Raw genomic sequence first — 14,686 nt, 5'->3', positions numbered from 1 at the left:
CCTCCTCTTAAAACTGCCATAGTCAAACCTCTCCTCAAAAAACCCTCCCTTGACCACTCCTCCGTCCAAAACTACCGTCCAGTATCTCTCCTTTCATTTATTTCCAAAACCCTTGAACGTACAGTTCCTGAACAACTCTCCCTCCATCTCTCTCAAAATAACCTCCTGGATCCCCTTCAATCTGGCTTTAAACCAGCCCACTCCACTGAGACCGCCCTCCTCTCCGTCACACATGCCCTTCACTCTGCTCAAGCTGCTTCCCTCTCCTCTGTTCTTGTCCTCCTTGATCTATCTGCTGCCTTTGATACTGTAAACCACCACATCCTTCTCTCCACTCTCTCTGATCTGGGTATTTCTGGTGCTGCACTCTCCTGGTTCACCTCTTATCTCTCCAATCGCACATTTCAAGTTCTTTGGCGGGGTTCCCTTTCTAAATCTTGCACTATGAACACGGGTGTCCCCCAGGGTTCAGTCCTCGGTCCCCTTCTTTTTCTGCTCTATATTAGGTCCCTGGGTCACGTAATCTCTTCTCACGGGTTCTCTTATCACTGCTACGCTGACGACACTCAGCTTTTTCTCTCTTTTCCCCCTTCCGACACACAGATTGAAACACGTCTTGCCGCTTGCCTCAAAGACATCCTCTCCTGGATGACAGACCATCATCTCAAACTGAACCTCAGCAAAACTGAATTACTTTTCATCCCCGGAAAAAACTGCCCCCTCACTGACCTCTCCATCACCATCGACAATACCACAGTTCTTCCCTCTCAATTCGTTAAAAACCTTGGTGTACTTATCGACAACCAGCTATCTAACTCACCCTCAATTACAGCCATCGCCCGCTCCTGTAGATTCTCTTTATACAACATCAGAAAAATCCGTAAGTTCCTCACCACCGAGGCAACACAACTCTTGGTCCAGGCTCTTGTCTTCTCCCGCCTGGACTATTGTAATGTCCTCCTGGCGGGGTTACCCGCATCTGCCATCCAGCCCCTCCAACTCATCCAAAACTCTGCTGCCCGTCTGATCTTCAACCTCCCTAAATTCTCCCATGTCACTCCTCTTTTCCGTCAACTTCATTGGCTCCCTGTCCTTGCACGCATCAAATTCAAGACCTTGGTTTTGGCCTTCAGGGCAGTCCACCGATCAGCCCCCCTTTATTTACAATCCCTCGTCACCTTCCAAACACCTCACCGCTCCCTCCGCTCCTTCACCTCCACCGCTCGCCTCGCCCCTCCATCACTTCTGACGCCTGGTAGTCGTCTGTCCCGTTCCCGCCTGTTCTCCGCTCTGGCTCCACAATGGTGGAATGAGCTTCCCCCTTCGGTAGTGTTGGCCGAAACACTTCCTATCTTCCGCCGGAGGCTAAAAACCCACCTCTTTGGACTACACCTGGGTCCTCCTTAAGGGTTAATGCTACTGTTACATTTCACTGCTACATTTGTTGTTTTTAACTTATCTTAATGTTTACATTTGACTCTTACCTATGTTTCTCTTTTTAATTTGTTCTCATCTGATATGTTTATAAATTGTAATTGTGTAACTTGTAAGTCGCTTTGGATAAAAGCGTCTGCTAAATGAAATAAAGTAAAGTAAAAATAAAGTAAAGACTGTAACGGTTATGTTTAGGCACCTAAAACAACTTGGTTGGGTTACGGTTGACATTCTCTTTTCCTAAATAACCCTGTACAGTTAGTCTTCTTAGCTGTGAGATCCCTTAGTTTTCTCCTGGCTCTCTTCTCCTATGATCATTTTGGCCTGAAGGACTAGTGACCTCTAGAGGTTTCACGGGGAGGACTGGAGCATGAGTGCTGAGTGAAGCTCAGTCAACTCACTGTTAGAGCTGTACATGAGTTATGTTGCACACACATACTGCCCCCTATAGGCTGTACTGTTACACACTGAATAGTACATACTGTACTTTCTGTAGGTATTTACAGATACAGTACAGACACTGATTCTCTATAGAAATAGACTCAATATTGACACCAGCTGGTGTTTCATTATTCATAAGCAGATGGTGTCTGTTGAATCAGAATCAGAATCACTTTTATTGCCAATAAATGTAAAGATTAGATACGAGGAATTTTAAAGTGCAATTATGCTCCATTTTCATATGAAAATGAATGTGTCCATTTCAAACGATGTAACCGTCACTGCCCACCAGTGTTGCACAAGTTACTTTGGAAATGTAATTAGTTACTGATTACTGATTACTCCTTAAAGAGTAATAAAAGTTACTTCCTGATTACTTTTACTTTACTAGTTACGTTATACTTTTTACCCCCGAAAAAGTCACATACAACCAAGCCAGCTCCTTTTACAACTGAATCCACTTTATTGGAACGAAATACAGGAGTCCATATCGACCAAACTGCATAACTGTAAACATATAGCAGCCTCTCAAACCTGAAGTCATGGGATACAGTATGTATATATTTATTTATTTATTTATTCATATATATATATATATATATATATACCATAAAAACAGTCTTTACAGGAACAAGTACATATGAAGTTGACCGCACACTCCAGAAGAACAGGGTGACCGAAGATGTATCAAATTATCATATTTATTTTATGAAGACCACGCATTTCGCAGGCTTGCTGCTTCATCAGGTTCATAGTAAAAGTGCAGTGATTACAATCACCTTTGTAGCAGGCCGTGTGACAGAACGGCCCGCCCCTCAATGAACAGGTCAATTAAGCAATTAAACGAGGAAACACAGGTTTAGGCTACCCAATAAAACATACCTTAATGGGCAACAAGTGTAGGGCTCAACACATTTGGAACCAGAAATGCCCGCAATCACATTAAAAGGGCAGGAAACCTCCTAAAGAGAGTCAATGCAACAAAGGAAAAAGTGCAGCAGTGTAAAGTGCAACAGTTGCTAAAGATGCCCAGGAGATGGTGTAATCTCCATAACAACAAGGGGGTAATATTTCACAAAGTGAAATATTACAAGCCTTTGTTATAATTTGAATAATTGTTGCTTGAAATTTGAATATTACATAAGACCAATCAAAGAAAAGGAAAGGCAGGAAATGTTAGAGCCCTTCATGCTTCCTTCTGCTGACAAGCTTTATGAAGATACTGATTTCATTTTCCAGCAGGACTTGGTACCTCCCCACACTGCCAAAAGTACCAAAAACTGCCTTTATGACCATGGTATTACTGTGCTTGATTGGCCTGCAAACTGGCCTGACCTGAACCCCCATAGAGAACCTATGTGTTCTCAAGAGGAAGATGAGAGACACCAGACCCAACAATGCAGAGGAGCTGAAGGCCACTATCAAAGCAACCTAGGCTTCCATAACACCTCAGCAGTGCCACAGGCTGATGGCCTCCAGGCCACGCCCCATTGATGCAGGAGCCCCGACCAAGTATTCATACCTGTTATGAATAGTTTTCAGAAGGCCGACATTTCTGTATTTCAATAATGAGAGACTAGAAGGAAAGTAAACTTTCATGATGTAACAAACAACACTTAGATTTGGCATATGACTCCATGGTATGATGACGCTCCTCTGAGACGCGAGGAGAACGTCAGTGATTTATACAAATGACTCATTCTGCCCTGAGTTAAGAGTTTGTTCTACTAGGGGGGTACGGTGGTGCAGTGGTAAGCGCTGTCGCCTCACAGCTCGAAGGTCCTGGGTTCGATTCTCACCTGGGACGCTGTGAACGCTGAAGGAATGCGTGCCCATCCGCATGTCCTCGAGTGCCCATGCACCGCCCGGGTGGGGTCGTCAAAAGGGCCTTTCTGTGTGGAGTTTGCATGTTCTCTCCGTGCCTCCCGGGGGTTTCCTTCATATAGGAACCCCTCACGAAAACATGCAATATCCTGGTTGCTAATGTGGTTCCTCCTCTGGTCGTTAAGGGCGCCTGTTCGGAGGGAGGGGAACTCGTTGGAATAGCGTGAACCTCCCACATGCTATGTCCTACCAGTGAAGCTTCCCCCGTCAGCGACAAACACTCATCTTCTTCTGCGCTGCTGGGGCCGGAAGTGATAGCGAGCGCTATGGTTGCTATGCGCACCACCCATGACAGCAGCGCAGAAGAAGACGAGTGTTTGTCGCTGATTCATTTTGAGGAAATGACACTCGGGTTTCAGTGAGGGATTAAACATGTTTATTAGTGGCGCTATTGTTTCAACATCATGCGCCGAGGTTCACACAACCCTTTTCGCTCCGTAAGTACATTTGAAATTTAATTTGCGAAACTTTATCGAGTAGTTTGAAAGATTTAGCAGACGGAGCGAATCAATATTAGTATACGCTACATCGGCGGTATACTAATAAGGGACTGCGTAGCGTTAGCTTAGCAGTTCCGAAAGGGGCAATGTGTTTGCTTGTGTTGAAGTGAAAGCCATTGCAGTTATGCGATTGTTAAGCTCTCTCAAACATCTGAGAAATAGAAACGTTACAGCAGAATGGGAATGGCTGGAAATTATTATTTTGTTTATTTACGGTAGTGGATAATTCAGCGTTTCTTTATTGTTACATTGTAAATGGTTGACACTTTGAAATGGATAAAATTCAGAAGGTGGCGGTAATGCACAAATCCAATCCATTTCCAACCGCCATAAAACAATAGAAGAAGCTCGCGCACCACACTACGCATGCGCGCACGTACTTCCTACTTCCTGAGAGCTGCTGCACAACAACACAGACAGCAGCTGTCCTCCTGTATCTCTTCGCATTTCTCCCGCGGTGTTTTAGTTTGCCTGTTGTAGTTTAGTGTTGATAGTGTGTGTCGGGTTTCTCTTGTCTTCCTCATCCTCCCCATGCGCGCTCCCGTGCGGCTCGCACTCGCGGTCAGTGCCCTGGCTGTGCTGCTGCTGTACGATGCGACGGCTCATCATCAGTTCAGTGAGGAGGAGATGGCTGGCATCAGGTACGCGCACACACACACACACACACACACACACACACACACACACACACACACACACACACACACACACACACACACACACACACACACACACACACACACACACACACACACACACACACACACTCTCTCTCTCTCTCTCTCTCTCTCTCTCTCTCTCTCTCTCTCTCTCTCTCTCTCTCTCTCTCTCTCTCTCTCTCTCTCTCTCTCTCTCTCTCTCTCTCTCTCTCTCTCTCTCACACACACACACACACACGATTTGGAGTTGAGTCAGACTCCATTGGGTTCAATCTGGTGACACTTGAGTCCGACTACTGTGATGACTTGAAAAGGTTTCTATAGTCTTCACTTTGAGATCTTGTGTTTGTTAGATTGAAAGTGATGAGATTTGTTACAGCAGACGACTGAATTTAAATTCTGTTTTCTGAATTTGTATGGAATGATGGAATTTGAACCATGAAAAGTTGAACCTTTGAGATTTGAGAAGTTGAACATTTGAGCTCAAACACATCATGCTCTTACCAAGTTTGTACCATATTAAAACCACATTGCATTGAAAAGTCCTAGATGTTTATTTTGCATTAAGATATTAAATTCATACTGGACTGCCCAGCAAGCAAGGACAAATTAACCTGGACGAATGGAGAGAGCCAGCTCAAGTCATATCATGACAAGTCAGATCTGGCCCAGAGAGTATCACTCTATCACTATCCAACTAACTTCGCTCACCACTAAAATATCCATGAGGATAACTACCGGTAGATGTCAAATAAATCACATAATTCTCAGTCTGGTCTATTCTTATCCAAAATCCTTGTGGAACAATCTGCGCTGATTAACAACCGGTTTATTCGTGGAGGCGGGAGGAAATTAATTGTGTGGGAATCCTGCAATTGTCTCACTTGCATATCTTTCTGCCAGATTGTTTTGACAACAACAGAGAAGAGACTTGTAAAATTTGAGGGAACCCTCAATGATTCTTCCAGATTAAGGTTTGAATGAAATTACCTTTTCGTTTTTAAAGCTATCATCTACGACTCCACGGATGTGATAGCGCTGTAAAAAGAACAAGGGGGTCCATGTTTTGAAACGGTAGGCTAGGCTATATTACTTTCAACGTACGACTGATTACTTCAGCGAACAGATAGCGTAGCAGGCTGGTAAGCTGGAGATCGTGGTTTCAAACACATTTTTTTATTATTGTTAACTCATTGAGTGCCAGCCACTTTTGGAGAACGGACGCTCCCAGTGCCAGAGTTTTCAGAGCGTTTTCAGTGATTTCTCGAGGCCCACAGAATATTGTGTGATATTACTATGTAAACACCGAACACGCACAAAGAACGAGCTGGCTCTATTGTATCATCAGCAAAAAAAAGTTTATTGATACCATTTTCCGTTCTTTAGTTATGAGCCGGAGAAGATAGGTCGTTTTGAGCAAATACAGGCGTTTCAAATTATTAGCTGAGATATTCCGCCTTTTGTGAAATGCAGCATTTCAAGCACATTCACTGAGTCTGAAGATAATATTTTCTGATGTAGTGACGTGGTGTAGTTGTGTGGTGCCCTGCGTGCCCCACCCCCCCCTCCCCCCCTCAGCTGCAAACTCTTCCCCACACTAACACACAGCCAACATGCACCCACTCTATTTTCGGAGTGCTCCGTTTGTGTGTGCCGGGCAGCTCCCAGCGCGACAAGGAAGAGCCAAACCGGACTGCTGAATGGTTTGGCGTCGGGTGCTGCTTTTCTGGCGGCTAATCGTGTGGAGAAACTATACAGACAGACAGACAGAGACAGAGGGGCTCAGTTGTGGGCGCGGATTGACTCCTGTTCGCAGCCAACATCAGCTCCAGACAGAGCAATCTATATGGCTCTGGCTGCAGCATGCATCGGTTTCTCTTTGATCACGGCTTTTTCCTCCTGTTTCTCCGGACCTGTCTCTAATCTGGAGAGCACTGTCGCCACCTAATGAGTCCGTAAAATAGGTTATACACCTTCAATAGCTCCCATATTTGTACAGGAGATGCCTGAGGCCAGGGCTCCAAACTCGTTTTTTTCCAGGTAGCACTAGTGCTACCTACTGTTTCATTAGGTAGCACAAAAATAAATTAGGTAGCACCATATTTTTTGATGTGAGTTAATGAGTGAGAAGACTGTGATTTGATCATGACAGTTGGGCTTTTGGTGAAAGGAAGAAGAGGACTCCTCAAGCACCCTTGAGGAGTCTTTAGGAAAACACCTCTACCTTTAGTATGAGAGAAGAGAAATGGACTTAGGCAATAACTATAAATTGCTGGTTTTGATGTTTCACAAGTTCTCTCGCAAAGTCTTTGGCTGTTACTTATATGTTGTTGTTTTTTTTAACTATAGCCTGCTAATCACTATTTAATGTCCCAGGAGATGAGTCTAGTAAAAGGGACAGCAGCTTCGACTTGCATGGAAGGATATTTTTTGACAGTGCTACATGTGGTCTTTTCAGGTAGGTATGCTCTTGAGGTACAGTGACTAACTTGTACAGTTGTCATATTAGTGTATTATCAGCATTTTAATTTGTGCTTTTGCCATTTAAGTGGATAGTTGATAGTCCTCTAGGCTATTAAATGTTTTGTTATTATTTGTATTTTTTATTTTTTTTTGTCTTTTTGTAGTGTTATTTTTCCCATGAAGTGGGAATGAAATGAGTCTTGCACTGAAAGCATATCCTACATAGGTGAACAGCAGTATTATCAAAGATCAAATTGGAGTCTCTTAAGTATGTGCTTTTGTGGCAAATTGATTCCCAGATACACCGTCCTCGTCCATGTCTCCCTGTCATATCTATGATCGTTCCCGTTTTCCCCTCGGCTATTCAACACGTCCTCACCGCCCTCGCAAACTGATCGATCATTTCCTCATTCCTCCGATGATCAAACACATCTCTTGATCACTTTCTCCCGTTTTCTCCTGGCTGGCACAGAGGAAGGCGACTCCAGCTCGGCGTTTCAATTGCGTTTCTCCTGTCTGCACAAGGAAGCGTTACCCGTTCTCTGCTTTCCCTCTGCTCAATTTCAAAACAACAGCTGCGGTATGTGTTTGATCGCGTGCTGTCGGCTACCCTTTGAAGGCAGGGACCTGTGTCTGTGTGACAGGCTGGGCAAGTGTTTGCTGCAGGCGCTGCACCAATAAAAACAGCACAGAGGCACGCGCAGGCAGACGGGGAGCAGAGGGGACAGAAAGATGCGATCTGAAGCAGGCGATTGGTTGGGGGGGAAAAAAATATTATCCTCTCTCATTCTCCCAAGTCGCACGAGTGCGACCTGATTGCAAATTAACTCGCACATTTTGAAATTAGGTGGCACATGCGACCTAATAGGTCGCACTTTGGAGCCCTGCCTGAGGCTTTCATCCACGTCCCACCGTCAAAAAACGCATTTGACGTCGATCGACGTCCTTGGCACTCTACGTCACTATTTACTTTGACGTCGATCGACGTCCTTGGCACTCAATGAGTCTGGACATACTTTATGTATAAAAGCTGCTGAATATACACTGTGTACATAACAGAATAACTGAATATGCCCATTCGTGGTAATGTCATATTTCGACGTCAGCTCAACAACGTTCCTGCATAGACGTCTAAATCATCCCCCTAATCGGCTGTGATTTGGCCACGTCCTGAACGTCACTGAAAGACGTCATCACAACGTCATCATGATGGAATTTTGCTTGCTGGGTGGATTTGTTGTGACTTGACTTGCTGTTCTAATCTTCATGTTCCAGACAGCGCATCAAGTCCATGTTCTACCACGCCTACAACAGTTACCTTGACAACGCCTACCCCTACGACGAGCTCCGCCCACTCACCTGTGATGGACAGGACACCTGGGGCAGGTAGGATGGCATCACCTCTCTCTCTCTGTCTTTCTGGTCTCTTTGTCTTTCTGGTCTCTCTCTTTCTGGTCTCTCTGTCTTTCTGGTCTCTCTCTCTCTTTAAAAATGATTTTTTTCCCCCCAACAGTTAATCGATTAGGGCCACCGGCGCACTTGACAATGGCGTTAATCCTGTTGCGTTGATTTATTGGCTCTGATTGGCTAATCGTCAGTCCCCCTCGGCGTTCATTGGACAAGTCGTTTCTTCAACGTAGGAAATGGTTGTTGCATGTCACAATGCCAGACCAGAAGCAAACAACTGGTGGATTGGAAGGTTTGGACCCAGGCAAAGCTTGGGCAGTAATCAATAGTGATTAATGATTTGATAACACTGATAATGCCAAGAAAAAACAACAACAAATATAGCCGCAAGCGGCAATACCACAGGTTCAAGCCTGATATTATATATATGGTAAATATCTGTCATATCTGTCATTGGGACGACCTCCTCCACCTGACCTCCAGGTGCATGTGAGCACCGCGTCCATCTACATTCTGCTGGAAGGGTTCTGTGTAGGGCTGGGCCCAGGGCCCCAAGGGAGATCTGGAAGGGTTCTGTGTAGGGCTGGGCCCAGGGCCCCAAGGGAGATCTGGGGGTTAGCCTGGATGTCTGCTCTCTCTCCTCCGTGGGACTACATAATTTCAAAACGTGAAATGGACTGTTATATCATCAAAGATTGGTAGATTGGTGTAATTTTTTGTTTCTGAGTAATGGGTGACATTTCCAAACTACTGTATGTGCAATGTGCTATGTGCGTGTATAGACCAAATCAGCGGGGATGTTTACATTTACTTCCGGTTACCCCTGCGGTCCACACATCATAATGGCGTGTTAAAGACAAAAACAGACAAAGAAGACAAAAATGGTTCGTTCGTGTTGTGTTCTTGTTTAATATCATTCATAACAACACTTTCACTAACGTTAGTGGAGACCAGACTAGCTAATTTTACCTGTTGGATCAGACCAGACCAGAGTAGACTTTAAGCTAAATTAAATTAACGTGACTTCAGTAGCTCTGTCGTTAACGAGTCTGCAAAAAAACAGCGAGTTTGACAGTTGTAAACAAACGTTATTAGCTAGCTAACACTACATAAAACAAACACAGAAGAATGGCTAGATACGTCGGACAAGCATGTTTACCAACCGTTTGAACATCTAAATTGAAAGTAGTCGGCCGAAAACAACGAGAGGGTTTGACAGCATTTATTTGACAACACGCACATTTAAACCTGCCGCCTTCCCAAAGTGGTACGCGGAAGTAATGTTGTTTACATGGTGACGTCACGGTGATTTGGTCTATACAGTTTTACGGAAGAAGAACAAGAATAAGAAAAATAATAATGAGAATAATAAACATAGCAAATACAATGGGGTTTCTTGGGCTCCGTTGGGTTCATTTCAACTTTAAAAAGTAATTGTGGTAATAATGAATAAAATAATATTTTTTTCTCTCTTCCCACAGTTTCTCTCTGACTCTGATCGATGCTCTCGACACTCTGCTGGTAAGGTCTGAGTCACTTTGACTTTCTGTGTTGACACGTTGACTTGTCTTGTTCGGACTCCCTTTTCATGTCTTTTTGAGCTCGAGTCTAGCTTAAAGCGTAGACTAGGGCTGAAGCTGCTAGACTGTTCAGTTAGCCGGCAATTACCGGCTTTTGGCCGGTATGACGTGCCGTGAGCCGGCAGATAAACCCTTTTCACGGAGTCCATTTTGTGTGGAAAAGGCAGGGTAAACACAGGTGCAAGCAAAACACTAATGAGGCTTTCCAACTTACACTCATGGAAGTTGGAAACCCTCATTAGTGTTTTGCTTGCACCTGTGTTTACCCTGCCTTTTCCACACAAAATGGACCCCGTGAAAAGGGTCTATTGAAACGTCAACGGCCACAGTGGCCGGTTGGAAATATGCCAAATAAATAAATAGATTAATTAACAGCATATTAAATAGCCTAATCTTGTGTGACCTGAATGCCATCATTAATAACATATTAAATAGGCTATCCTAATATTGCGTGACCTATAAGATGATCTATGTTGCCAGAGGCTCAGCGCAGAGTCAAGCTGATTAGACTACCGCTTCACAAACGAGCAGAGACGCAGATAATTAATTAGAATTGCAACAGCGCTAAATACAAGGGTCAAGTAACCCGCAGTTCTGCACTTGAACTTGCTGTTTGTTTGCCTGTTGTGTTCTGAAGGTGTTGGGGAACGAGACAGAGTTTCAGCGCGTGGCGTCGCTCCTCCAGGACACCGTGGACTTCGACATCGACGTCAACGCCTCCGTGTTCGAGACCAACATCAGAGGTGTGTGTGTGTGTGTGTGTGTGTGTGTGCGCGCCCCTTCAGGAACAACTGAAGAGGAAGGGAGGGAAAGAGGGAGAGCTCAACGTTGTGTCTCTGCGTTAGCTCTCATGTAGCATTCTTATTTTGGAGCAAGCAGTAAATCTTACTATTCACCTTATGTAGAAGAGACTAGTTAGTACTGTAAATACAATGCTTTTCAAAATGTACATATTCACTGGGCAAAATAGGAAAACTACTTCAACTTAGGTTATGTAAAACATGCTATATTTGTATTTATGACATTTTTCTTTCAAACAAAACTGTAACTGTAAGATTAGGCCTTGGCCACACTGATCCGTGGTGTCTGTCCGTGTGCGTTCATTTCTCTGTTCACTTCCATTCATTTTCAATGACAGCTGTCCGACTGTCCATGGAGCACTCAGAAGCGTACGTATCCAGAAAATTTGCATACATTTTGATGGACAGAAAGTTGAAGAGGGATGAACTTTTTCTGGATGGACGTATCGGATGGTCGGATAGTCACTGTCCGTTCAGCCAATCAGAGTCGAGGTCTCGAGAGGAGGCGTTCCGAGATTTGTTTCAGCTTTTCAAAGAAGATGGCGGCCGAGGCGGTGAAGGAGGCTATAATTAATGCTGTGTACACCATCCCGCTGTTGTACAACGTGATAGTCAGTGTCACCGTCTGATTTCACCATCTAATCTGGTCATTCGGTGGCATTTTATTGCCACATAAGTAACGTAGCGCACAGAGCTAACAGCTAGCTGACGCCAGCTTTCTTCTTCTCTCGGTTTATAGGCGGGTCGCTGACACCTTCAAGGTGCTTACCGCCACCTGCTGTGGTTACTTGTACATGCAACGGACATAAATCTATCCGTATCCGTTCTGTCCATTGTCTGATGGATCAGTGTGGCCAGCCTACTTAAACAGGCTTGGATGATGTTCTCCCAGGGTTAGCTTCCTTTAACCATCGTTTTATCGGCCTGTCACATCGGCAGAAATGAAATCTGTTTGTGTGTGTGTGTGTGTGTGTGTGTGTGTGTGTCTGTCTGTGTGTGTGTGTGTGTGTGTGTGTAGTGGTTGGGGGGCTGCTGTCGGCCCACCTGCTCTCAGGTCGGGGCGGGGCGGAGCTGGAGCCCGCCTGGCCGTGTGCCGGACCGTTGCTGAGGATGGCAGAGGACGCTGCCCGGAAGCTGCTGCCAGGTACATGATGCACGCACACACACACATGCACATGCATGTGCACAAATTTACACACACACGCAAGCTGGGGTGTGTAAATAAACGTACGGATGTAGTTTACACTGGTGTGAGCTGTCAATGTTTTGTAATGTGCAGAAAAGTGCCACAAATGATTAGGCTATTCATGTGTTGTGTTCATCTCTTAAATACACACAATAGTTTTTTGGATGTTTTAACCATAGGCTACTAGGCATCTCACACGCTTGATTCTCGCCCACAGCCTCGCCTGCACTATTGGCATGCACAGCTCAACTTCGTCACAATTGCCCAAGTGTAACCAAAAACCACAATATCAGTGCCTATGACATCATAGTGCCTATGACCTCATCGGTGATGTCATAAGATGATTTTGCTCTCATGACATCACTATTCAGACATCAGTGGGACAAAAATTGAAACAGAGAACACACAGAACAGAGAGAGATTGCCCAGTGACCCTTTTATATACTAGCAATCTCGCACGCCGCTATGCGTGCTGGATACCTAGGCTCGCCCGCCCTGCAGCTCGCCCACAGCAGTCATTTAAATGAGTTTAGTGTGATGATGGAGTGCTGCTGTGACCCCCTGCAGCCTTCCAGACACCCAGTGGCATGCCGTACGGCACGGTGAACCTGCTGCGCGGCGTCAGCCCCGCGGAGACGCCCGTCACCTGCACGGCCGGGGTGGGCACCTTCATCCTCGAGTTCTCCACGCTCAGCCGCCTCACCGGGGACCCTGTGTACGAGAACGCTGCCCGCAAAGCCCTCAGGGCCCTGTGGAACACCAGATCTGACATCGGACTGGTAATCTGTCTGTCTGTCTGACTGACTGACTGACTGTCTGTCTGTCTGTCTGACTGTCTGTTTGTCTGTCACTGTTCAAGGATAAGTTGTTGTTGATTTTGTTCCTATATGTAGTCTCTTCATCTCTGTAGTTGTTGGACCCACAGACAATATATAGACTCTGCTCAGCACAGACAATATATAGACTCTGCTCAGCACAGACAATGTTTTTTTTCACATTTTATGTTAATTTTCAGAACATAGAAAATAAAAACAGGCTCAGACAAAAAAACAAACAAAACATACAGTATATCAACATTAATGTTACAACATGGCACTACCAGTAGTGCCTATGTGCTTGTAAGAAATGTGTGTGGAATCCCATGCAAGGGGTCCATGAGAAGTCAGCTGAGAAAGTTACTTGTCGCTCTTAACCTCATCTAAGTAGGCTGGAAATGGGTCCCAGATCATTGTGAATTTCCTAAATGAATTGGTCCTCAGAAACCGGAGTCTCTCCATATAACCGAGACCATGTCCGTCAGCCACAGCTGAAAAGAAGGTGGAGAGGGGGACTTCCACTCCTTCAGAATGAGTCTCTTGGCGACAGTCGTCCCCTGCGTCAGAGACTGTTGCACAGCCGTATAGAGGAGCAGAGAGGATTCTGAGCAGCCGAAGATGGCGAGTTTCCCCTCCGGCTGAAGGGTTATTTTATAGGCCTTAGCTTAGAGTACCAATCAAATATCTTGGCCCAGAATCCAGATAGTGAAGGACAAAACCAAAAAGCATGGGATAGTGTACCCTCTGACACCCGACACCTATCACATAGTGGTGAGACAGAAGGGTAGATCTTGTGCAACCTGGACTTGGAATAATGAAGACGATGTCTTTCTATGGTTTTATATGCAGAACTTTTTTTATATTCATTGTAAGGCCACCTTGGGTGTCTTGAAAGGCGCCTCCAAATAAAATGTATTATTATTATACATTTATTATTATTTATTATTACTCCTACTCCTCTGTCTACCTGCCTCTCCCTCTCTTGACAACTAACCATATGAACATCTTTTTGAAAAAAGCCTGTCTCTCACCCTCTTTCTCTCTCTCCATCTGTGTGTCTGTCTCTCTACCTGTCTCTCCCTCCAGGTGGGTAACCATATTGACGTCCTGTCTAAGAAGTGGGTGGCTCAGGACGCAGGCATCGGAGCGGGGGTGGACTCCTACTTTGAGTATCTGGTCAAAGGAGCCATCCTGCTGCAGGACGAGGAGCTGCTCAACATGTTCCAGGGTGCGTGTATACTAGTGGTGCACGATTTGGGGAAAAGGTGCGATTTGCAATTATTGTGGACAATATTGCGATTTGCGATTGTGATTGCGATATTATAAACAAATGGTATCTATTCTAAGGATGTGCTGGTATGAGTTTTTGACGGTATGATAACCTCGGACAAAAATACCACGGTTTCAAGATATCACAGACTAAAATAGCTACATGAAATATATTGATTGATTGATTGATTGATTTTATTTGGTGAATGTCAACATACACAGGGAACAGATACAAGGACAGACAGTCA

At 44.9% G+C, this 14,686-nt stretch overlaps 1 protein-coding gene across 1 annotated transcript in view; it reads left to right on the top strand.

Moving 5' to 3' along the window:
* Positions 1–4,719: 4,719 nt before the first annotated feature.
* The window catches only part of LOC310795187 (ER degradation-enhancing alpha-mannosidase-like protein 2), a 21,766-nt gene continuing 11,799 nt past the window's right edge, over positions 4,720–14,686 (top strand). Inside the window, exons 1-7 of the mRNA XM_083657241.1 lie at positions 4,720–4,900; positions 8,657–8,767; positions 10,270–10,309; positions 11,006–11,111; positions 12,187–12,312; positions 12,922–13,133; positions 14,256–14,397. Coding sequence (XP_083513367.1) covers positions 4,791–4,900; positions 8,657–8,767; positions 10,270–10,309; positions 11,006–11,111; positions 12,187–12,312; positions 12,922–13,133; positions 14,256–14,397 — 847 coding nt within the window. The 5' untranslated portion in view covers positions 4,720–4,790. The remainder of the gene's footprint in view (positions 4,901–8,656; positions 8,768–10,269; positions 10,310–11,005; positions 11,112–12,186; positions 12,313–12,921; positions 13,134–14,255; positions 14,398–14,686) is intronic.

This window comes from Poromitra crassiceps (genome assembly GCF_964638095.1).
Source record: "Poromitra crassiceps genome assembly, chromosome: 20".
NCBI lineage: Eukaryota > Metazoa > Chordata > Actinopteri > Beryciformes > Melamphaidae > Poromitra > Poromitra crassiceps.
The sequence above is the reverse complement of the archived record's forward strand: the minus strand, read 5'-3'. Positions and strand labels throughout refer to the sequence as shown.